At 44.1% G+C, this 26,262-nt stretch overlaps 1 protein-coding gene across 1 annotated transcript in view; it reads right to left on the reverse strand.

The window, feature by feature from the left end:
• rerea (arginine-glutamic acid dipeptide (RE) repeats a) overlaps nt 1–26,262 on the reverse strand; it is an 87,636-nt gene that overhangs the window by 17,975 nt on the left and 43,399 nt on the right. Inside the window, exons 4-11 of the mRNA XM_069659684.1 lie at nt 19,937–20,042; nt 18,277–18,373; nt 15,556–15,660; nt 10,957–11,005; nt 9,952–10,076; nt 8,634–8,733; nt 7,825–7,923; nt 8–88 (exon numbers count right to left, since the gene is read on the reverse strand). Of these exons, the coding sequence (XP_069515785.1) occupies nt 8–88; nt 7,825–7,923; nt 8,634–8,733; nt 9,952–10,076; nt 10,957–11,005; nt 15,556–15,660; nt 18,277–18,373; nt 19,937–20,042 (762 nt within the window). The remainder of the gene's footprint in view (nt 1–7; nt 89–7,824; nt 7,924–8,633; nt 8,734–9,951; nt 10,077–10,956; nt 11,006–15,555; nt 15,661–18,276; nt 18,374–19,936; nt 20,043–26,262) is intronic.

Consider the following 26,262-nt stretch of genomic DNA (forward strand, 5'->3'; position numbering starts at 1 on the left):
ATCTTACCGTTTCTTTGTTGGGCAGCAGCTCTTTCCGGATCCTGAAGAAGTTTTTGCCAAACTGTCTCAACCCTTTAATGAAGCGCTTCTGCAATTTTTCACAGAGGAAAAGAAAGAGAGAGAGAGAGAGAAAAAAGAAACGCAGTTACTATCTGTGAAGTCAGCTAAACTGCGACCGCATAAAGTAACAGGCAAGCACCACGACAAAAAACATTGTTTTCATTTCGCCTGTCTGTGGTCGGAGAGGTTTCGTGTGTATCTAGAAACCTCTGTAGCCGTTTAAACTCGGGAGAAAACACAGCCATTTCAGGGCAAAACGAGAGAGGAAATGACAAGTGAGGCAGGGAGCGACGCTGAGATTAAGCTCCTCTTTTTATGTCCTCATAAACACAGTTAGAAGAATGTAATTTCTTCATAATATACACAATAGTTTGAGTGTTATTGTTAAGAATACAAGTAAAAAGTTCTGTAATAACCTGAACTTCAAAATTGCCTCACTGTGCATGGTGGACAGTTACTATTTCTGTCTGGACATTTAGGTTGTTTTAAAAGCACAGAAAACATGTCAGAATGTAAAATCATTAAATATAACCTTACACGAGTGAAAGGAGTTTAACAGCATCATGACAGAAATTACTACTTCATAACAATCGATTTAATCTGACATGAAAACTATATGTGCACATGCGACCTCCCCTGCCTGAGCACAAAAACATCAGAAACAAACAAACAGCAAAAATCTGAACAACCTAATCGTATTTCTTCTCCTTTAAGAGCCACCGACCGCGAGCCATAAAAAGCGGAGGCAGAAAACATTCATAACCAGCGGAGCAGACAACCAACAGATTTACTTTCTTGTTCCAGAGGCGAGCCCCGTTCCTCAGTGATCTCAGCCAACCGTTTCCCCCAAAGTAACTCCAGCAAAAAGCGGGGAAAAGTCCTCAGGGAGCACGGCACAAATCTCTACATCCAGCCACAGGTACGGGGAAAATTAAGGGGCAAATCCACAACGACACAGACGGTACACTGCTTTTCCCCCCTGTTTTTTTACAAGCAAGAAATAGCTTGTCACTCTCTGCTCTTCCACTACAAAGGGGAAGGCTTTACATGTGATCTTTCTGCAAGAGAGCCTCTGGTTCGCAGCAGGCTGGAAAACCCGGAGTGGAGTCCTGAGCTTCATGTTGGTGTCTGGCACGGCGCTCGGCTCAGCCTGATCTCGATCCTCTAACGCTGCATGAGCAGGATGCATGTTTCTCCCCCACACAGGGAAAACCAGGCCACTGTTTTTCAATACAAGCTGAGATTTCATTGAATAAGAAACTACAGCAGTCCTTTAAATGTACTCAGAGCTTTGGGTGAGTGCACAGTCAGAGGCACAAACTCTACTAGCTGCCAGCCTTGCGAGGGGAGGAAGGCTGATACAATTTGTGTGGAGAAAGGTCTTGGACATGGTGGAAGGAGACAAGTGAAAAGGAAAACCAGACATGGAGTCTCCCCTAAGTGTAATGGGTTCATTTTCCAGGCCATGTACAGAACATTATGTAACCACAGTTTGTTTACATACCCAGCTTTGGTGGGGAACAAAGGCCAAACTTACTGAAGTAAAGCAGCCAGCTGCAAAACACAACAGGCCTTTAAGAGGGGGAATTACAGACGGGAAAGACAGAGCGATCTCAACAGAAGAGATGAATGACTGTGTTTAGCTGTATTATGGAGACAAACTCAAAAGTTTAAGAGTTTAACTGTGGGGAACAAAATGTCTGAAGTATAAGTCTTAGTTACACCAGTCTAAATAATCAACACAGATCAAAAGCTAACCGTGAACGAGCCGACAGCTGAACAGAATATCCCGTCCCATCAGTGGCATGAGACAGCAGTTAATTTGCATTAATCACACTGAAGGTGTAGCGGCTGATTAGCCAGTAGATGGAGCCGTCTCCAACACAAGCGCTCCCCCACATCCGACACCCATCTCCAACCACTCGAGGGGTTAAGAGCAGATTACCATTTGGACTGTCAGTCAAACTTTCACAGAGCGACACAAAACCAGAGGAACACCACAGATTCAGAGGATCAGCGTTACATGGCGTGTTTGACACGCGATGACAAAACTATGGGAAATATTCATTGAGGATACTGAGTTACAAAATGTTAGTAGGGAAAAATGATGCACAATTAATTTATTACTGACCCAAAGCAGGATTAGTCAGGATAAATATCAATGATGATGAACAAGACTGCGAGGGATTCTGCTGGATGAATTAAGTTCGACACCGTACAGGAGAAGAGCGAGGATTGAGATTTCCAGCCTCGCAGTGATTGTAGGACAACTCGACAATTCAACCTGCCTGTGCAGCCTGTGCGTCTGTCCTAATTATGTCACCTTAATTATGTTCCCCAACTGTACTATTTACACAGCCTGTCTGTCCGTCTCCATAGAGGAGCTGTGTGCTGCACGCTCCCTCCTCCCTTCCGTTTTCTTTCTCTCGCTGGCTCCCTCCTCCTCCTCCCTCTCTACACGTCGGCTCCAGTTTAAGGCTCCATTTCAGCTGCCTGGGCTCACTGCTCTCCAGCCCAGCTAATAAATCATCCGCCAATCTGCTCCCTGAATCGCTCTGCCCCTGCTCCTATTGCTCCAGCCCTGCGTTGCTAGGCGACACAGCGGCAGAGGAGGGGCGGAGAGAGCCCAACGAGCGAGCGAGCGAGCAAAAGGAGGAGGAGGGGGGAAACTAGCTGGGTGGAAGCGCTACCAAATGGCCATCCGCTGTGCAGAAACAACAGGCTTCTCTCTCTGAGTGTGTTCCAGAGAGCTGGCGCTTTTTAAACCCGCCCAGAGTTTCCCCTCAGAGGCAAACAGAGCGCTATTGTGAGGCTGCAATGAGACATATAAAAGGAGGAGGAGAAGGAGAAAAATGATTCAATAGGCCATTGTTGTGCGTGCGCACTTCCTGCTTGAGAGATGATTGTTGGGAGTTGTAAAACTGGTTAAGATAATGCAGACATATGCACAAAGATGGTATCATGATGACAAACAGAGCGCTGGCTCGCACATTCAAACATAATTCCCGCTAAATGTCATTCCATGAAAACACTGACGCAAGACCGGCCAACAGCAAACAAAGCCTCCCTCACTCAATATGGAGTCATTATAGTTGACTCGTTGTTAAAAGCTGACCTTTCAAAGCCTGCTGTGTACAAACCCAGAGGGCCGAGGACAGTCAGCCGGCTAGCCGAAAACCAAAGGCTAACAACACAACTGTCTGTCATGAAACATCAGACTGTAAAAAGACTGGCCATGGTGTGCAGAGAGGAAATCACAACACGCTTGAAGAAGAGAGGGGCAGACCGCAATGACAGACACTAGACTAACCACATCCTCTCTGCACTGACACCAAACGTCTGTTTTTAGATTTGCTGAAACTTATGAAGATGTTTATTCAACATCAATTCAAAAGAACCCTTAAAACACTTTTCTGTAGCTTAAAACCTTTTCTTAAGAACCAAAAGTACTGTTTTTGTTGTTAACCAACAACAAACCGAGATATTCTGCCAACTTTTAGCAGGCAAAGTAACGTCCTCTGCTTCCTTTGGCTTGTTCTGACACAAAAGGTGACAGGAAATTCCAGCACACGCCCATCCTGCCTGCTATTTAGTTACTAAACAACCCTAAAAAGCATTGCTGGCACTGTACCATGATGGTGATAAAACGAACTGTTGACACTAAATCTGCGGTGGAGCAGACAGAGCTCCCTCTGCAGACGATGTAAAGCAGCTCGTCTGACTCTAAAATAATCTTCCGCCTGCAGCAGGAGAAGCAGGAGGCGTGTTGTGTTTTTGGGCAGCGTGTCTCAGGTCTGTAGGTTTGTGTTCAACCACTGGGGGGCCGCTACTCTCTCCTCTCTTTTATCCTACCCTCCCTCCCCTCTCCCTCCTCAGTGCTGTCGGCGGCCCGCTCTAGTCATCCATCAGCTGAAGACACAGCCGGAGATAAGAAGCGGCACAGTGCAGCTGGCGGAGGAATAGACCTGCCGCCCCACAGCAGTCATAGATCAGCCTCCCTGTCTCTGACACGGTGACACGCAGCACGGCGGCTGCTGCTTCTGATTGTTTATGTGGCACCTCCTGTTGGCCGAGGCATTATTAGCAACACTCACTTACAATGAGGAGTGACAGGAGCTGCATGTGAGGAGACAATTTTAATATGTCAAGTTTGAGTGGAAGAGTCTTTTGATGACCTTCAGCATGTCTGCAGGTAGAAGGTGGAAAGGAATCCAGATGATGTAGCTCAGAGTTAGCTTTGGATTTTATTTTGACACAGAGTATCTCAATCAATAACTCTAGGAATTAAATCAGTCCTGAGATTAATGGAGGCAAACAGTCCTGCATCTGAGGACATATAACCTCTTTGTTGTAAATAAATGGGTATGAATAAAAAGAAGTAGCTCCGTAGAAATGTTGCATTTTGTGGTCATATCCTCTTTATTTTTATTAATTCTGTGATAGTTAATACATGTTTTAGAACAATCTTTATTTTGAAAAAAGAAACCAATGATGAGGCTTGTTGTATAATAACTGTATATAAAAAACTGCAGTTCTGAAGTCATGAATATCCAGAGTTTTTAATAAAAGTTTAAATAAAGGTTGGGGATTCGACATTATGTAAATGATAATGTGTAGTGAGCAGGTTGTTATCGCAGAATGGAAGCCCCACAGGGTCAAATTTACCGGACCTCTTTCAGCGGATTGATATGATAACAGTTAGTCCCCCGGATTGTGTGATTAGAGCTGCATCCCTAGTAACGGTCTGTTCTTCATAACAACGGTCTGCTATCGAGAAATAGCAGACCTCGGAATGTTGTGATTAACCAATCAGAATCAAGAATTTAACACTGCCGTGTAATAACACTATTTATTATTATGATATCAGTAGAGAATTTTTAATGCCAACAGAGAGAAATAACCTGCATGCTTTCTATTAAAGTACTTTTTGTCTCTGGTTTAAAAGAGTTTGTTTTTTCCAACGAGACTATTGCACAATCGAAAGGATGTGAAGAGAGTTGCGTGTGGGCAGGGAGCATTGATCTGGCTTGTAATAAAACACATAAAGCGGTGCTGTAGTGGGTTTGCCTCTTTCAGTTAGAAAAAGCAGAGGGCTATTACACGTCTGACTGTCTGAAAAGTTTCAGCCGCCCATAATAACAGTCATTTCAGAAGTATTCACCCAACAGCCCGCTTGAGTACACAACAGCTACAAAGCGGTTACATGTTTGTGTTGAAATATGTATGGTTGTATATTTAATTCAGTTCATATCTTATATTTATGAAAGGTTTCTAAAAATCTCAGAGACTGTTTACGCTTTGACTCTTACAAATCTTGCTAAAGTAAAACTATTTTATGTTCCAACAACAAGATAATAAAATGAAAAATAAAACACTCTGCTGTGCGATGTTGTCATTCCCTTCACCGCAGTAATGAAACAGCTTATAAATGGTGACGGCAGTGGTGTTATCCTTCAGTGGGATGTGTGTGGGGAGAAATTATAAATATTTTTGTGGAGTTAAAGAGTTGAGATGGGATTATGCACCATGTGGCAGCAGCTGCAGGCACAGAGAAGAGAGCTGACTTGGGTCGGGGGGGCCAAAAGAAGTCAAAGGGGGGAGGGGAAGGTGACAAGTGACCCTGCAGACAGGCTGATTCTGTCACTCCAGCGGCCCCCACTGTCACTTTTATTCACGTCTCTGAAAGAATGCAGGGCTGGGGTAAAAAAAAAAAGAGCAGGAAGGAATAATGAAGCTGCGACTGGAGGGGATGAGATGGAGAAGGGAGAGGAAGAGGAGGAGGAAGAGGCTGATAAATAAATAAAGAGCAGCAGGGGCTGATTTCTGTGACTGCGTCAAGGTTGGAGTTACATTTACACCTGTCCCTCAAGGCTGCAAGGCTGAGAAGGCACAACTGGTGATCAGATCACTGGGAGATGTGTCCTTGGCCGGCTGGAGACTAGCAGACACTAGCAGTGACAGTTTCTTTCTCCTGAACACCTCCACCCGCAGACACAAAACACATCCAGCACTGAACATAACATTGTGTACTGGACTCCCCGACAGCTCCTCCACCTCACTTACATAATGCTGTCTGAACATGATGAGACTGCTCCGTTAAGGAGGGGATGGAGCTACTTTGATTCATGTGAAAGCATAAATTACAGGGGCGGAGGATTTCAGGCTCATAATTCAATGTTATCACTGTAATAACACTATTATAGCATGTTGTCTTCAAAGTGAACGCACTGCTTCTAAAAAACAACATAAGTCCTAAAGGTTTTAATCTGATGCAATCTAACGCAAGTCATTGCATTTGGCATCATTGTCATGAATTATTTGAGTTTGTGCATAAATTTGCTAAATAATTTAGACAGCTTGTCTCATGAATCATAAAGGCTAAAAAAGGGGCTAATATTAGCTTATGAAGATAGTTTGTATTTGTGTGTATCTCTGAGAATAAGTGGCAACAAATTGCTGCACAGAAATAGAGTTTGAGGTAAATTAGTAACAGGGATTCTTTTATATAAATTATACATTTTATCAACATCTGTAACGGGTTAAAAAATCCATTATTGATTGGTACCATATGCAGGTTTCAGCCACATCACACGACAATCTGGAATATAAGGGGTGTTTGAATTTAAGTTTTGTTTTTGGGGGTATCCCAGAGGGGATTAGTACATTTTTCTCAGAATTGATCAACCACAGTCTTAATTGTGTTATAGCTTCTACTGTCGAGCCCCTACAGTGCTCCTTTGACAAGTGGTATGTGGTAAACCGGCACAGTGGCATAAAAGCCTCCCGTCCACATGCCTGCTCCCTCCCTCTGACTCTGATCATCTTTGCACAGCAGTTTAGCTCGGTCCCAGCAAGCATGCATAAATAAAGGCAAACTCATAACTGCTCCACAAAAGGATGGCTGACTTAATTTGTTGTGATTCGCTGTGGTCCTGCCGCGGGGTCTGGTTTTATTCAAATGCGCCCTGCCCATCATGTTCAATTACAACACAAATCAAGACGTTCAATTCCGCCGGATCGGAGCTGCTGGATTCAAAGCTCAACAACAGACTGCTACAAGCTTCAGCATTAGCAAACAATATCAAAGTGGAAAAAATAAGAATAGTTCACCCAGGAGGAGGAAAAACTAACACAGAAGAATTTAAGCAGCAGAGGCTTGTGTTTTTGTACAGTTATAAAAAGGAGTCGGCGTACAAACATCTACTGCAGCGTGTCATCAAGCATCAAGGCAGAGGCTGCAGCGCTCAGTCGTTTTGACATGGTGTTATCCAGCACTTTCATTTCCCTCCTCCTCACTCGTGATGGGTTGTTTGATCGGGGGAGAAGGGCTGCCATTTTCTGCTTCCAGCCCTTCAACAGCTGCACTGAAACTCACATCTAAATTCAAATGGAGGCTAACATTACCAGCCCTCAATCTTTTTCCCTTTCCAGACTTCCATGCTAAAGATTTATTCTGTGGCTGATAAACAGGATGCAGCTGCTCTTGGGCCTTGGAGGAGCTGGAAACTGGCAAGTTTTTTTTTAACTGATGTCTTGTGAGACGGGGCCAAGAGGCTTGTTTTAACTCTCTCAATAGCTCCCTCTAAAGACACAAATCAGGCTCTGACAGGCAGCAGCTTTCCACACCAGACAGACACGTCAAGAAAACTAAAGTATAATGTCACATAGCAAAATAAATAGACATTCTTGTTGCGCAAACTACTATTCTTTTCAGCACAATAACTATATATATAGGTTTCCATATTAAAGGTATGGTTGGCTTACCACTTCATCTTCAGACCAGCACTTCTCTATCAGTTTAGGAACAGGCTTCTTCACCAGACGCTGGAGAGCTTTTCCTGCATCATAGCTGCTCTCGTGAAGCTGAGGACAATCAAAACAGAATATCACCTTATAATTCTGTTTATAAAACAATGTGTATATATATGTTAAAAAAGAAGTGAATCGAGAGGGACATATTGACACATTTTATGGACCCGATTTTTATTACAATCATAGTTTACATCCAGGAGTGACTGAACGTTTAGACCAGAGATGTTGGAGCATCAGAGGAAATGCTGTGCTAAAGATCCAAGCACCCACATGGAAATAAACAACACTTTGACAAGGCAATTGCTGTGCAGCTTAAAGCTCCGTGTCACATTCAAATTGGTGAAACAGGCAGCTCTGGAGCTCTTCCTCAGAGAATAAACAAGCATTACTCATTGGAATTGCAAATGGAGAGGAAGGTCGAGAGACAATGACCTGCCCGCTATGTTCATTTTCCACTTTATAGAGTCAGAATATAAATGCCCTGTTTATGATGATTCTAATCTCTTTCTTGTGCTTGATTCCTCGGTATTCATTACCAATGTGACTGACAAATCTCTCATTACGCCTAATGTGTTGTAAGCCTCTGAGGCTGGGTTTACTACAGGGGGCTACTCTACTGGCTCAGGGGGGCTTTATCAGTGCCCATCATGGTAGAGGTGGCTCGTAGCTGAAACAACAGTTAAACCCCGGCAATTCAAACAAAACGTGTTTACCGTCACATACGCTTGTTTTTTAGTATTATAGACATGCTGCATACTTACAGTGTTAAGTGCGTTTAATGTAGTGTCATCTCGAGACGCTGCGAGACACCCGTCTTCTGTTGAGCCTCCGTCACACATCCCTGCGAAGGCAGCCATGCTCCTGTGGACACAACAAATAAAATCAGTACAAAAAAAGGGACCTGCTAACAGATCTGTTACAACATCAGGTAACTGATTATAATTTCCATGTATATTTATTTTCTTTACAAAACTTTAAACATTTTAATTTAGTAATCAAAGTGTCTTAATTCACACATAAACAGGTGTAAACTATTACTGGCAACTGCATCATGGTTACTGGCATTAAGGCCATCTAATACACAGTGACCTTACAGCACACATTTGGGGAAAGCAAGCAAAGAAATAGTTCCTTTTAAAACCAAACTAGCTACCTTGGTGATAAATGGACTTGATGTGCAGGATTAGTCTTTTACTTGATCACTCAAAAGAGTAATTGGCAAATATTGAGAAAATTAGGTATTAGTTGGAGTCATTTAATTCAAGTAAAATGGTGATGCTTGAAGATTCTCCTATGTAAGAACATGCAGACCTTTCCATATTATAATTGACTTAATAATTTGTGGTTTTAGATTATAGGTCAGACACAAACATGTGACGACAACCTCCAGGATATTACGATTGGCTTCTTTCCCAGTCAGTTGTCAGATGTTTATATGGAGGTAGATGTAGCTGATGAGTTTATTTCTTTTCTCTCCTTGCCATCCAACACACTGCAGTAAATCTTTTTTTTTTGTAGACTTATAAAGCAAGATAACTACACTGTGGTGTATTCATTAAAAAAAAGCACATATAATGTTCTCTGTACTTGCTTGAACATGTTCACTGAGCTGCTATTAACATTAAGCGTGTAATAATGCTTAGTATTTACACAACTGCAACACAGTATGGGCGTTTGTAATACCGGTAAGCATGAAAGAATTTCTGAAGGCTTATTATAGCCTTTGATGGTATTTCTACAACACTGTCTGTCACTGTGACAGATTGTGATTAATTACACTGAGGCCCCCCAACTACAACATAACACAGAAACCTGTTAACACATATCGCTTTCACTGCAACAACATCTCTGGGAACACTGATGATTGATATAATCCCATAATACATCTGATGAAGTGTAACTTTAATAAGCAGCATTAAAACACCACTTTGGGGATATAGAAAAGATATTTAGTGTGACTGATGTTGTTTACAGAAACACATTAAGACATTTGATGTTGGCGATCGTTTTTCCTTGAACTTGTCGGGTACACCTTGCAGCCCTGCGAGGGTCTAAACTGCTGCATTTCTCTGGGCTCACCTTGCGGCTCTGAGGTACATGAGAAGATCACAGTCATTGACCCCTGGCATCCAGACCAGCTCCTCATTCTCGGTAACGGCCTGGCCACCAGGAGAGGGGAAAGGCTGCAGCTCCGGGAGCTTGGCCTAATTAGGTCCAGAGAGAAGGAGAGGGACAGATGGTGTCACACTACAAATAGCATACAAGCTTTAAGAAAATATCAGCTATCAGACCCCTGTCATCAACTTTTCCCGCGGGTGTTGGCAGGGGGGAATGGGGACAAGTTACACTCACAAAGATTCGATATCTTAACACAACATGGAACTGCAGGACTCAGATGACTTTCTGTCTGTGCAACACTTCAGATGAACAAGATTATCTCGTGAGAAGTCAGAGATTTTTAAAGATTTAACTATTGATATATTTAAGCTGCAGTTTACACAGTTATTAGACAAAGTTGAGGCACAGTTTAATGACAGCTAAGGCTGGCAGATGTAAACACAACAGAATGTTAGCATGCAAAGTTAATGCAAACCTCTAAGTAAATCACTACATAAACAATTTAAAGGATCTTTATTCCAGCAGAACTTACAAAGAAGCTGTCATAGTTCACTCTGGTATTAATACCTAATAAAATTGTTGCTTTTCTGTTTTTTTATTTTACATTGTAAGAGAAAGTTTCAGATGTCCTGCATTTAAAATATTTATTTGCTTTTAGAGAACAGCATGACAGCAAAGAAAAAACTAGCATGTTATTATCAGCTGTTTTGTGGGACATTTGAAGTAAAGCTAAAAGGCAGGATATCAAAATGCTGCTACAAAACCTGTTTCATTTTAATATCAAGTGATACCATGAATGAGAGGAAGCAGCATCTGTGAGGTTAGACAAGAATCTTCCAGTTTTATCTTACTCTTTGATAATGAAAACCACATATCTGTTCAAACTTGGTAACAAAGATGCTGCACGACATTTCAAACGGTCCCCAACATCGACTGCTGCATGATGTGTGTGGTACAATGACTTACTTGGTGACTAGGTCCCACTCGGATTTCCCCTTGTGTGCTGTTTAGTCGCCTGAGAAGAGACAAAGACAGAAGATTGAAACTAAATATTGATTTGGCAACATTTCAAAGCTAGCTGTGAGAAATCTGATGCCAGCGCCTGTTGACACTGCTAAACAATCGCAAAAACTACAAAGTTACAACATCACTCAGAGAAGGTCAGAAATCGGACAGTGTGAGAGCTGACCAAGATCAAATACAGGCGAGGGGACAAAGAAGGTGCTTTCAATTTCCAAAGATTACAGGAAAGTCACATGTAAGAAAAGTATGTAGTATTTTAATCTGAAGCAATAATGTCCTGAGGAAAATATTCTTTGTTCTCCTGCACAGTGAGCTGAGCGGAGCACATTTGCAGGCCTGATATTGTGGTTGCAGCAATAAAACAGAATCCCCTAAAAGAAGGAGGAGGGGGTTAAGGTGGGGGAGCTGGCTCTGGATACGCAGGACGAGAGCCTCTGAAACGGCTGCTGGTACAAATGTTGGTAGCCATAGCAACTGCAATTTAATAATAGTGTTGTGAATCTGCAGCTGCAGCGGATTAAAGAAAATGACAAGATGTTCCTTTTGAAAAGCCATTCCCTCTGTTGCCAAGGTAACAGCGCCGATTTTCATACAGCCGAGCGCGGGGCCGGCCCAGAATCTGTCAGCGTGATTTGCGCCCAGAGAAGCTCGCACTCCATCACGGAGACCTGGAGGAAACCTGAGAGGCCACAGCCCTCTGGTCTCTTCACAGCCCCTCCAACCACAAAAACCCCTATGACGGCTGCAGATTCAGACCCAACTCCTCTTTCCCCCCTTCTCAACAAACCTCCTCTTCCACGTCCTCTCAGACTCCCATGCTGCTCTGAACTATGGCTGACAGCAGCACTGGCACACACAGATGTGAGCACAGGCCAAAAACTGAATTTCAGATGCAGTAAATGACCCGAGGCCTGCCAGGACTGTCTGCTGCTCCAAAACATGAAGAAACACTTTGTTTCATTTAGTCACAAACATTCTCTGCAGATGAGACAAAACAAAACTACAAATATTTGGCAGACAATGACATCCCAAAGTGATGACTACGGCTGATAAAGATAAAATATGGTAGGGTCCAGCATCATTCAGCACTTCAGATCAGTTTTTAAAGGTTTTATAATGATTTCATAACACTTGAAGCTTTATTTGAAGCCGTGTCTTGCATTATTAATTGCTGGAAAGTTTTGAAATATGAGTAGCTTATACTTTATATCTGCTATGCTTAATGTTTTTTACCATTTTATGTCAGCATGCAGAACAATGTTTGTGATACTAAGTGAGTGTGAATCTGATCTGTGCTCCTGCTGAGAAAAGTTCCACGAATGTGTTCCTGACGATGTGCAGCCGGCCAGGTCTGCTGTACGTTTGGCAGGAGGCTGTAAGGATGACAAATGAGCACCGGTGCGCCAGAATAAGAGCGGTGTCTAAAGACAGCCATGTTTTACGCAGGCAAATCCTGAGAGCAGACATTTAGATGGAACTCTGCTCAGGTCCTGAGAGAGGAGGCAGAATACAGATGTATTGCAGCAGGAAGCTTATAGAAAGCCTCCATAAAGACTGCAGGTATTCTTGTGCAGACAAACCATACTGAAGAAGCACAATACTGACAAGCATGTGATACAATTGGAAGTCTTACTAATATATAGAGCAAATTTAACAGTTCGTAGCTCATTTATAATTGTTGTAAACAAAAAAGACTCCTAAGCTAGTCTCTTAATGTGGATAATAAAAGCATACATCATGCATCAAAGTTATTAGTAATAATTCTGACTTCTTGTAATAATAAGCTGCACAAAGCCTGTAGCTGAGAACAATAAACAATGTAAAACATGCCCAGTTGTTTCACACAACAAGTTCTGATCTAACTCAGCATTAGCACACAATCTTGTCAAATAATTACAGGCTTACTCATTAAACCCAAACAACAACGTGACAGGCTGGTTTACTTTTGTGTGGGCAATCAAGGATAACCCCGCCCCCTCCATCAATTTCAGCCAACCACAGCGCGAGTCGGTGGCACACTGACATAATTGCAGCGCAGCAAAAACAAACTCAACTTCGTGGTATTTAGGTGCCATGACGAGCAGCGTGTACCCCACAGAGCTGGTTGCAGAGCCGGTTGAGCTTTTGTGTGCAGACCTGCATCGCTCCATACGCCATGTCATCCCGATTGTAAACAGGAGCTGCAAAATGGAGACAGAGCAGTCTCTCCGGGTCTTATAAGCATGCTGGGAGCAAATTTAACAGCTTTATACTCGGGGATGCATCGCAGACGTAATGCATTCGTCGGGACTTTAGTCGTAACAGGTTAATTAATGTGCGATACAACGGCTTTTCCACAAAGGTGGCGCAAACACGTAACGGTATGTGATCTGCAATGACAGCATGCATGTCACTTATGCTGCTACCGACACAATGTGCACAGTCGCTCTCGTGCTCGTCGACACAAACACAGCCCGTTAACATAATGACAGCGACGCGGACAGCTTGCAAACATCACAGTTTTATCAGACAGCTGGAACGAGACTCGTGAAAATAAGACGAGCCAGCCGCTCGCGCAGCAAGCAATAACGGCACGAGAAAGCACGAGAATATATGATCCCAAAACCTACCTCCGGGGACTGAACAAATCGTCCATTTCTGACATCGAGCCCTAAGGTTTGGGTGCTGACACTGTGTGTATAATGCTCGTAGGAATGAACTCCCCTCTCCCACCTATTTCTAGGTGCTCAAAATGGAGAAGCACGCATTCGCTCCGGAGAGGTGTTCACTGAGCTTGTGCTGTGACCTCAGCCTGCACGTAACAGCGTCGCGAGCTCGGCTCGCTGCTCTGTAGACACTACTGAGCATGTGCTGCGACCTCACACGAGCGCACACACGCGCAGACACACACAGAGGCAGACAGACACGCATGCAGGATACGGAATTCATCTCTCCTCGTATGTCTGCGCCATAATAAACAGCAGTGAAATTGCAAGGCTGCAGACACCCCGCTCAGAATACCAAACGAGCGGAGCAGAGGAGGGAGGAGGGAGGGGGACTGAGACTGAATAGGGCTCTGTAGGAGGGGGTTCCCTACTTTCAACACTAGGTGCCAATAACAGTGACAGCCGTCACTGCAACACGTGAGACCATTAAACACCAGCAGTGGGTAATAACAATAATACAGTATGCAATAACCAAACATGTCCCATAAATTTTAGGAATATTTAGGTTAGAATCAAGTCTCAACTAGAAAAACAAAAACTATACAAAGGTAATTAGTATGGTATAACGAGAAGCTGAATAGTTTTAATATTACATTAAAGCTGGATAGAAATATTCCTAGATATTTCAATTGTAGTATAACTGCAAACAAGCTATGATCTACTGCTCTTTTGCATTAAAAAATAATACCAGTCGACCATGGTGGTTTTGTGCATGTCTTCAGGACTCATGACACTTATTATAAAAGCTGTTTAACAATTTCACAATGCAACTGATGCATTTCTATTTTAAAATAAAATAAAATAAATAAATAAATAAATAAAAATTACATTTTTGTAAACATCAACACCAAATTCAAAACAGCAGGGAGAAGCTTCACGTGAAGCAGCTAAATGGATTTCATTCTCTCTGTCATGTTCTTACTTGTCGCTTTAAACACCATTAATCAGCTTTATGTAGATTTTCCATTCTCCTTAAATTCTAATGTTAAAGATCACTAATTCAAACTTGTAATTTGACAAATATCAACAGACACCCAAACAATTATCAAACCATGGGGGTCTTCGCAGGCTCATTCTCCTTAATTACACCACATTAGGATCATTCTTTGTGCAGAGATAACACTGACAGCAGTAATGAGCAGAAAGCATCATTAGACATAACACTGAAAGCAAAGCATGGAAAGCAGACAGCGCATGTAAAAATGAAACCAAGAAAAAGTACTTGTTAATCACCAATACTTTAAAATCCATAAACCATAACAGTATTTAACTTGATGAAACTTTGATTTTGCCAAATGGTTCAGTCAAACAATATTAAATCCTACTTGGGAGCTATTTTTGGTAATTATTGGTATATTACTTATTACTCCACCATGTTCCTATTGTCTTATATACATTTAATTCTATTAAATCAGTATACCTCTCAGGTGTAACTAATGGCTACAATACTTGCCCATTAAATTTTAACTTATTTACTGTCAGAACTACAGAAAATGTAAATATATCATAATATATTCATATTTCTTTATTGTTTGACTCATTCAAGTGATAATATAATAATGCTGAACATAGCTTAGTTCTAGCCCTTCAATTGCGAGGACTGATTGCTTCTGGGGGTGGAAGAATTCATGATGAAAATTTTCACAATTTTTCTGATATTTTCTTGAAAAGATACATTTGGGAAACAGTCATTATTTGCAGCCTTCTTTATTATCTATCTTTGTTAAATTGTGTCAGTTTTGCAGGCAGCTGACCCAGTATTTCTGCCTGTGTGAGAATTATTAAAGGTACAGTATCAACTGAAGTGAAAGAAGTGAATGGACAGATAGCTCCTCACCTGGTCTCGGGGTTATATCCGAGGATATAGAAAAAGGAGTCGATGCGGGCTTTGAACTCCCTGGCAGCAAAAATGTCGGAGAAATGGGAAATGTTGCATTTCCCCCTGTGAGAGAGAAGACAGGCTTTATTAGACAACAACAACTACATGACAAAGTGATGCCCTAGCAGGAGCAGACACAGGCCTAATTAGACGCTCTCGGGGTGTTCATCCATTGGAGGTGACAAATACAGCAGCAGGTATCTTGTGCCTGTCAGAGCCTGCTGACTTTACGGTGAGACATCAGGCTCTGGCTACTGAACCCGTAAACACCAGCAGAACATGTCAGCCCTGCCTCATCGTGAGGTGTGGGAGACAGACACCACAGAGATCTGGACGGGAATTCAACCTGTGTGTCCCCCTACCGGCACGATTACCCCCCACTGAGCTGAGAGGGCCGCATCTCTGACCACATCTTGATACCATTTCCTGTTTCCAGCACCCTGGTGTCTGGCTCTATCAAAATAACAGACATCACAGGCACACGGAGCTGGGCTGCCTCGCAGAGAAACAGTATCTTCCTCCCGCTGAAAAGATTAAAGGGCGCTGAGGAGGGCTGTCTTCAGCGAGCTGCGGCATTACAGCATCCCACTGGAATTCCCTCCCGTTTATCTAAAGCCTGGAGAATAAGTCAAATCAAAGGGTGCTCTGTGCGGCTAATTTGCCCTGAAATCAGTGGTTTGTGAGAGACGTGGCTTTGGCTGCCCTCCGCTGAGCTTCTCACAGATGGTTTTGGTTAGAGGAAAAGGGAAGTGGGAGAGGTGGGAGGGGTGGTCAGACAGGAATGGATGAAGAGACAGACGAAGGAAACACAGAATGAACTCATAATATCTGATGTCAGACCAAGAAAATGATTAAGCCTGTATCACTTTCTCCTGACATGAAGCACAGAGAGAGAGAGTTCAGTTTCACTGTGGAGGCTCATGTTGTGACAGGTGTGTGTTTGGGGGAGTCGATGCAGACATTTAATAATGTGTTTTATCGGGGTGGGACAAAAGATCGGCAATATATCTTCATCCTGACTTTTTATCGAAAGGCTGGTGCCAAATATCGATATTTTATTTACTAATATACTGTGCTCTAGACAACAGATTTCCCTGCGATTTTGACTCATCATGTCAATACGTCATGACTCCTCACGGTGGCGCTTATTACATGAATGATGGTAACGTGAACGGAAATTAATTGGCCGAAGAAGAAGTTGACAGCAGGATAAAAGAAGAAGAAGACAGCGGGATAATGTCAGACAGCGGTGAAAAGAAGTTAAGAGATGCCCCAGACACTTTCAAATCCAAAGCCCTAATTTGTTCTATAGTTCTGTAAATTGATTTTACAGACTGAAAACACGTTCATTGTTTTATCTCAGTTTGTGTCAAACTCTGTGAAACTGACACCAAATTGCATAACTGTATAATTGTGTATAAATACATTAATCCTGCACTTTTACCTTTTTAGGGGTATTTCGTATTCTTCAGTTAATCAGATATCGTGTTGTATGATTATATGGTTGTCTTTATATCAATTATCTCAGAATCACTGTATTGTGATATTATCGTCATTGTGGCCCACGTTTCTCGTATCGTATCGTATCGTATCGTGAGTTACCCTGCTGTTCCCACCCCTCATGTTTTAATGGAAGACCGCCCATCTTTAAACAGCCGGTCTGTTTCTACAGCAGCTGCTCACATCAGAAACACAGGGACTACATTTCAATTTGTGAATTTCATAGAAATAGAACAAACATGTTTTCTTTAGCATTGGAAAGCTGATAGAAACACAGGAGAACTACAACAATGATGAAATTGGGCAGAAAATACAGTTACATCAGGATAAATATAGTGTGGGGTCTGAAGTTTTTTTTCTCAGGTCACTAAATGTTTCCACTAACCACTCAGTTTTTTATCTTCCATTTCTGAAATCTATGGAGAACGCTTTAGAAATGAAAAGAGTCAATAGTATCTGACATTAAAACTATGGAATACATCACAGGACTTAATCCAAGACTATTCCTAAGGAAAGGAAAAACATTTAAATATAGTATAATATATCTATTTATATTCAAAAACCTTTCTTCAAAGATGCAGGGGACCTGAAACTATTTAGCTATCACAGCCAACGTTTGACCTGTATTTGGCAGGAAGCTAGTGCCAATTTCATTTCCTGATCGAGTACACTGAAGTAAAGAGTCTTTCTGGATCACAGCAGCAAGTATTTTACAACAGTTGTGTTTCCATTAAATCACATTCATATGCCTGTTTAAGTATATAAAAACTGATTTGATTGAAGGTTTAATTGGTGGTAAAATGGCACTAAACCAATGACAGAGAGATACTACTTTATTAACATCAAGTTTATAGCGTTGTCTCACTGTTTAAAGATATAAGGCCTAGATGCCAATTGTTCAGACTGATTACAGGGACTGGTGTCCGACATGACAGTTAGTTTTCTGAGCTAAATTACTGCTAAATGTTTATGCTAAGAGGTTATTATTAACAGGGGTTCTGTGCTATAAATGCAAAAACTGCAGTAGCCACGTTATTCTGGACCCTCAGGGGTGGACACTGAGTATAAAAGGAGCCTGAAATAAATGTACACTGTTACTTAAAGCAGATTCAATCTATAATAGAGCGCCTAGCATGTGTGTGTGTGTGTGTGTGTGCTTGTACATGTGTGTTTGTTTACCTGAGAGCAGCAGCATGATAAGTATCCACGTAGTCAGAGATGAAGAGTTCTCGACTCCTGACCACAGGGTCTGTGATAACCAGCTCCCGGCCAGAGTCTGTGCAGGAACAGACACACAGTTTACTGAATATGCAACAATATTAAATATAGTGCAGAAGCCAAACAAACTCATTCATCTATGACAAAAAGGGAACAGAGATAAAGTAAGGTGGTATCAACTCACTAATAAAATCATGAGCACAGTTCTGCGTACACAGTAACAAGTAGCTCTGTGGAGGTCAATATTATGCCACATAATTCAATAAAACCAATAACGTGTGGTCCCCCAAGGGGAGGACATAATGTTCAGTTCTCAAGTGAAATGACCCTTGCGGGGGTTAAGACACATCAGCAGCACCAAGTCGAGCCAGCACTCGTCGCTGACAAACGACCCGAGTTGTTGCGAGCTGTGCCCGCTGCGCTCCAGCCTTGTGACATCAATTCTAATAATCCTGAGTCCCTGCTGCAAGGACGGACTGCAGATAGCGAACGCTGCAACGCTGAGGCTGCTTCAGGAGGGATCAGCATACAGAGGGTTTGGCTGATAACCTCAGTGACACCGAAACTAAAGCCCTCCCTCTGAAACAACAGATACTTATATTATAGCAGTGCAGAAAAACAGCATATCACCTGGTTCAGCTAGAACTGTGATAGTGTACTGTATGTATTCTCTGGTTAAAAGGCTGCTTTTACACAGTATATACAATATGTTGAGCCGAGAAAAGCTTGGAGCTAACAAGAACTGATAACAGGATGTGTGATTAGGTCAGTGTGAGTGTTGTGAGACTGCTTCGTGCAACTTTGAATAGAAAGATTCTTATAAGCAACAAGATTAAGAAGTTATAGTTGAAAAAAGCTGAAAGTATGTGTTATAAGACGACACTGTTCTTAGCAAGAACACTGAATGCTTGCTTGCCTGCAGCCGAGTACATCAAACACTTTCACGTTCACATTATTGGAACAATAATTCATGTGAGAGTCAAAGAGGGACTGAGAACACGTTGAGGATGTATAAGAGCAAATCAAAATATAAAATCAATTATTCATTTAATTATTCATATTTCTTAATTGAATATGAATTAGACAATACAACTTATTAGTATCCGAAAAGGCTATTTGTAAAATCCATTCACAGAATATTCCAACTATTACAAAGTAATATCTGGTTTCCTCCTTGACCTTTCAGTCATCAGGATTTGATATTCAGCGTCTGAGAAGCAGCGGCCGCGCTTATGTTCCTGTGGATGTGGATGTGTCAGAGTGTGATGAGTCCACTGGCACTGATGGTGTTGAGAGTTTGCGCTCAAGGGCCACATGACACCGCGGGTTATTAACACTTGACAGTGCTGCTGTCTGGCCTGAAAGAGTGTTACCGGGGGAACAGCACGGAGCCACGGGATTGGCTCCGCTGCCCGGGACACCATCTTCTGGCTTCTGTTTGAAATGCAATTCACAGCTAGCTCTTACATCTCCCAGCAGCTTGAGGAGCTGAGGCAGGTGTGTGTGTGTGTGTGTGAAGGGGAGAAATTGAGTGTTGTGTCACAGAGAAAGTAAGTGTACTTACTTTTTGTGTGTGTGTGTGTGTGTGCTGTATATATGCTTTTCAGGGAGGCAATCTCACCGTTCTCATTGTTGCGATCCTGCACCAGGTGCTGGTACACGGAGTCGGGCACCTCTGACTGGCGGTAGTACCATTTCACATTCATCAGCAGATGGTCCCGTTTACTCTGCAACACAGAGAGACACACAGTGTGAGCAGGAGAGCAAAAAAAACAACCCCACACAATGATTAACAGACATCATTTTGTTTGATCACAACGTCACAAACCGGCCTCTTGGTAAACAGCGATGCTGTGAAGAAGCGCTGTTTATGACTCACACAGGCTGATGCCAAAACGCACGCAGAGAGACCGAGTCAATTAAAAAGGGATTGCAGAGCATTTAGAGCCTTAATAAAGTAAACAGTGGGACGGCCGTTTGCTGGAGGCAGTGAGGGGAGAGAAGAGCCATGAGGGGGAGGGATGAGTCTTAAATCTCTGCCTTCTGGGTTCTCTTCACTTAATGACAATACCTTAATGATTTTAATAAAGTATCAGGCTCATGCACAGGTATTGTATCACTTTACAATGATATACTCTGTAAGTGCTGCCACACACTGGTCTTTATATGAAGTGCATGTGAACAAAGGCTTGTAATCCCTCACATGACCAGCAAGTGGCAGCACTGAGGTGAGAAGAGAGCTTCTCCAGACCCAGTCAATGAAAAAGCACAGAGGGAAGGGGAAAAAGAGGAGGGGGGAGGGGTGGGAGAAAATGGCAGAAAGTGAGGCCAGCGCTGAGGTGAGGGATGAAAAGGGCAAAATACTGTTTTCATTTCATGTAGTAAAATATTTATTGTGCCTTCACACGGGCCCAACTGACCGGCACGGTGCTTTGAAAGAACATTAAGGAGACTGCCGGGCTGGGGTGCTGGACTGCGACACAATCCTATTGGCCTCAGCCATCTTTATTAGAGACACGGCTACACTGCACTGCACAAACAGGCTGAGGCACCTGCACCGGCCCTGACACCACCCAGGGAGGAAAGAAGAACAGAGCAGATGGAAAAATGGAAGAAGGGAAAAAGTCTCTAATAATGGAAGACAGACAGTTTAACTTCCTCTCTTTCCAGGCTCATAGCTGTGTGTGTGTGTGTGTGTGTGTTTGTGCAGAAACATGAGGTCAGGGTGAAGATATTTAAAGCCTTTAGAGTACATTGTTCTGTTATGTCACTGGGGAGGAGATTGAGCACACGCAGCCAAGCAAATCATCACCTCCCTAAACCCACAAGCCCACCTCTGGTTTTCCCATTCTCTCCATCCCTCCCTCCCTTTCCGATCTTTCTCGTTCCAACCCTCCAACTCCACCACCACCACCTCTCCATTTTCTTCCCCTTGTTCTTCCCTTCCTCCAACCTTGAGCAGGGAGGAGGAACGAAAGAGTAAGTGAGCCCGGACGTGTTAAACAGCAGCTGGCACGCAGTCAGTCAGCTGCATTTACTGCTCCGATTGATTGTGCGAGCGTGCACGCAACATCACACAACCACACACACTTTTTGGATTGTTATTCAACAGAGAGCCACACTGATGGACTGTGACACAGACCCCCTTGAGCACATAGACATACTGTGAGAGGAAATGTGTGCAATGACGTCATGTCCCTCCCAGCAGTTAGCCCACCCTTCCCCACCTCTTGTCTTCACAGTGTACTGACACTGCTGCCTTCTAACGATCAGGCAGCCTGCCAACACAGCGCGAGTAGTTATCCTGTGCTTATACATAATTAATACTTTAAGGAGACTGTAAGTGCTGCCCGTGTGCTACCTGAACATTTCATTTTCTGTCTGTAAAACCACTAAATCAAAGGGATTTCAGAGAGCTGGAACACGGAGCCTGATGCAAACAGAAAGGCACAAGCAGGCGGAAAGACGCACACACAAGAACACACACTTTTTTTTCATGAGCTGGCATTATTGTAAACCAACCAAACGAACCAAAGCAGAGAGCGAATGTTGCTTCAGCTATCATCAGTATCCTCGTCACTACAGAGTAGCTGCCGCTCTCTCGAGCAGATTGCTGTTTAGAAGCTCACAGCGGCGTTAAGCCCTCTCAGGCAAAAGAGGGAGGGAGACGGAGAGGAAGACTGCGAGCGCAACATATGGAGCACGTAGTGGGAGTGAAGCATGGCTTTCAATTATCACAATTCTATAAACACGCGGGGTGGAAAAATGAGCAGATAACGCAGGGAGAAAATGGAGGGGGATGATCGACAGCTGAGACTCGCCAAACGAACCACTACTTGTATTGTCTGGGTTGTGCGAAGGCTGCCGTAGAAAATAACATAGAGGACATATAAGAAGGAACCACAATGCTGAAGTGATTAGAGACATTCCATGCTGCCTGTAGAGAGCTGAGCCTCGCACAATGTCGGCCATCTTTGTCTGTCCTGCCAGAGGCTAAACATGGCCCTGCCCTCCCTCCTCCTGGGCCCTAAACCCTGGGAATGCCGCTCGCTGCGGAGAGGGCCAAAAGACTCACTAACCCACTACTGAGAGACAGACATGAAGCAAGAGGGGAACGAGTGCAAAGCAGGCAGAGCAGCGGAGATACAGAGGGGGGAAATGAGGAGAGAGAGAGGGGATGGATTAAGGTGGGAGGAGCAAGACCTTCTCATTTCCTCAGACTTAAAATTACAACTATCCTCCTCCTGCTTAACTGGAGCCCCCAGGGTACAAGGCTGCCCCTTTATTCATTGAGGAGATATAAATCTGAGAGTCATGCTCTGGGGCTGAACACAAAGGTACCCCCCCCTCCTCTCCCCTCTTATTCCAGTGGCTCAGGCCGGCCTGTGGCATTCTTGGGCACACTCATCAGACAGAGGTTGGATTATAGGAGGGTCGCGTCTTTAAAGGTGGGAAATATTAGATAATTTAAGTGTATGTTTCTGTGTACTCAAATTCATTCAGACAACCAAAATGAATGCATCCATCACTATTCTTAAAGCAGCCAAGACAAACCAGGCTTTGTGCGAGTCCCTTAATTCTCCCTCTGACTGGCTAAAGGTGGCTGGCCCCTTGGATCCATAATGGCTGTGCGCTTTTCTTTGTGAGGCTGCATGTGTGTGCAGTCAACTCTGGAGCTGGGGCCCCTGTGTACGACTAAACCACTACAAAGACGGAGGGGGGGGGGGGAAGAGGGGAAACACAGAGGGCAGACTTCCCTTTTAACAAGGAGAGGCTTTCCATTTGAAACTGGTAGACACACATGTACATGAAGGACAAGAGTAAGGAATGAAATCCATGTTTACACGTAAATGAGTGTGAAATCAATATAGTGCTTTTCAATGTAAAACCAACGACAACACTAATGCCTCTGTATGTGAGAGTGCAGAGCAGCAGCGAGTCCAGGCTCTCTCCCACATCTGTTCACTGTGGCCTTTACAATATGGTCATTGCCTCGCAGCCAAGCTGAGCTGTGACAAAACTAAGGGAGCGTTGTAACAACCTGTAACCCTCAAACCTAATGCCCCCCTCCCCCCCCCCCCCACACTGTAACACAAGAGCTTTGCGTTAAACAAAACCAGACCCTCCCGCTCCCACACGACAGGCCCCCAGTGCACCTCGTTAACAGGAAACCTCTGTTTATTTTCTCTGCTTTTCAAACACTCTCTTCTTCCTCTGCTAACCCTGTTAGCGACCACCCCTCCCTCCCCTCACTGGTGACATCAGCAGCCAGGATCTATGACTTCCTTCAGGAGGTGGCTGCCAGGAGTGAGGAAGGAAAGACAGATCCCCAAACACGCAGATAAAGGAGACAGAGGAGAGAGAGAAAGGAAGGGAGGGAGGAGGGGGAGGAGAAGGGAGGGAGGTCAAACAGGCAAGAGCAGCAGCAGCTCAGCGTTAGCAAGGAATGTCAAGCAGTTCAGCCAGGCTAGCGGGCTGCTGAGCTAACAGCTTAGTTAGCTAACGCCCCAGGGGCATGGGAGGCTCGGGTATGGCGGATCAGGGCGGGAAGTAGCGGTGTGACATTGACAGGCAGAGAGGCTCAAAATGGCACGGAGGGCGGATTGTGGGAGTGTGTTCGCCTCGCCCGCCGCAAGGGGAGAGTAAGCACGACCGAAGAACAAAAGGCTGATTGTGGCATTTGGAGGCAGAGATGGGATCTGGGAAGACTAATCTGCTGCTCCAACATGATAAGATTAGAGAAGGGGAGGCAGGAAGAGCTGGCTGGGAAGATCACACATTCACTCGCGTAAACACACACACACACACACAAAGATGATGGATCTGATTGGAAGGGTTTTCCACTTGGCTTTCTCTCTTCCTCATTTTCCTTCTTTCTCTCTTATTTTCTCCCGCTTTCTCAGAGACAGAGATATCTGCCAGCACACCAGCACTCAATAAGCAGTTCCATCTGGACGACAGAACACACACACACACATTCAAAAACTGTATGTGTGCGAACATACACTGGTGAGGTACAAGGGATCTGCTGTGCTCACGCAATCTACGACATCTCAGTGACTGACAAAGGAGGTTGTTACAAAGAAATGCCAGCGTGCTGTGTGAGCAAACACACATACACAAGCAAACGCACTCTCTCTTACACACACACACACATACACAAATAACAGGCTTTCAGGATAAGCACCACTATTCTTCTCCCAGCCCTGCAGTAGAGCGGGGCAGCCTGGGACTCTGTGTCAGAGGTAAGAAAAAGCACCTCTAAATCAGGCTGTCAGAGCCGGCAGCAGCAGGATTCCACTCTGCAATCCTCCTCCCCTCACGGGCTTCACTGTGAGCACTTGGCTACTCGGAGGGAGGAAGGATAACCTGCCCCCTCAAGCCTCCTTCCCTTCTCTTGGGCACGTACAGTGTAATAACACTAAACAAATGCTGATTATAATGTTTGTGAGGAGGAGCTGTGCGCAGCCTGCTTCCCCGCCTGGCAACAGGAACAAATGGAGCGAGTGTGGGAGGCAAAGGAAAGGGGTAGGGGGGGGAGGTGAGGTGAGTCCCAGCTGTGGCGGCGGTGGTGCTGGCAGGACCTTAGCGTCGTGCCTACACAGGGGTGTCTCTCTCTCTGCCTCTCCCTGGCTTGACCTGTTTGGATATTAAATCGGCGCCCTCTGCTTTGAACACACTGGGCCCATCTGTCAGCCCGGCTCCATATTGGATTGGATGAGCTTTAGCCGTTTCAAAGTGGGCAGATTTGCTCTCGTTGCTCTTTGTGTGCGAGTGTGTGTGTGCGCGCCTTTGAACACCAGCGCCCACGCCTGCCTCAAATTTAAAACCTCCTTTCAAGAAATCAAGGAGACGCGCATAAATCACTCTCTGACAGACTCCCTAATAGTCGCGTCATCGTGCAAATTGACGACACACAGAAACACATCTGAGCGTGTTAGTAGGTCCTCCTGTCATCCAGGAATAAAAAGGAGGGATGGTGTCAAAGATGGAGGGAGAAAAGGAAATGAGGAGGGAGGTTGAGTCACATGGAACTCGCAGACGATACTAATTAAGTGTCGAGTGCTGAGGGCCACTACTGGTGGATCATACTGCCAACCACAGGCACAGTGTACACACTGGAGAGTCACACGCAGCACACATGAGGGCAAGTTCATACAAACCACTTTGTGTCGCTGCATGCCGACGACAAACAGGGCTAATTAGTGCACCAGCTTCCCTCTCTTATATTTAAAACGTGCCCCAGTGGGAGAAAGTAAACGCATGGCAGACATAATAAGAAAAACGCAGCATTTTAGCCACATTGCCCTCCTTCTAGACGGAGAGAAAGCAGAGCACCAGCCTCCGCCGCTCCATAAAACATCCAGGCCGCGTCCAACTTCAATATTTGTCTTTGCCTCCGACACACTTCTTCTGCTGCACGGCACTTTGGCCAAGAAATTTAAGACGAGCTAAGTGGTAGCACAAAGAGCGGCAGCGTGAAAGGCAAAAGGAGAGAGGATATGAGGAATACACTTGCTAATGACGATCATTATCTGCAGACCACAGACACGGAGCACCGGGGGCCTGACAACTTGTGTTTAGTGATTTAGGCTACACACAAATACACAAATAGACACTTCTTGAGAACACAGTCAGAAATCCTTGCAGCGCTAGCAGGGTATAAAAAAAAATAGATGCAGATCCAAGTGAGACTTCAAACGTAGGCTGTGCGAGGACAGATGGAGGCGGTTAGAGGAGCTCATATCTGGGTGTTCAGATCATAATACTGACTTTATTTCCCGAGCTCTCCCTCTCAGCCAGACACACACTTACAGCCTGCCAGAAAACATTGTCATTTCTGCCTTCAGCCTTTCATTTAGCCGCCTCAAAGCCAGCTCGCTTTGATACCTGGCTTCCTGTCTGTGTTAGTGTGTTTTCCCATATGTGTGTGTGCGTACAGCCTGG

The sequence above is a fragment of the Semicossyphus pulcher genome, unplaced genomic scaffold, assembly GCF_022749685.1.
Source record: "Semicossyphus pulcher isolate SPU_LCO1_2020_fin unplaced genomic scaffold, fSemPul1.0.p SCAF_13, whole genome shotgun sequence".
In the NCBI taxonomy this organism is placed as follows: Eukaryota; Metazoa; Chordata; class Actinopteri; order Labriformes; family Labridae; genus Semicossyphus; species Semicossyphus pulcher.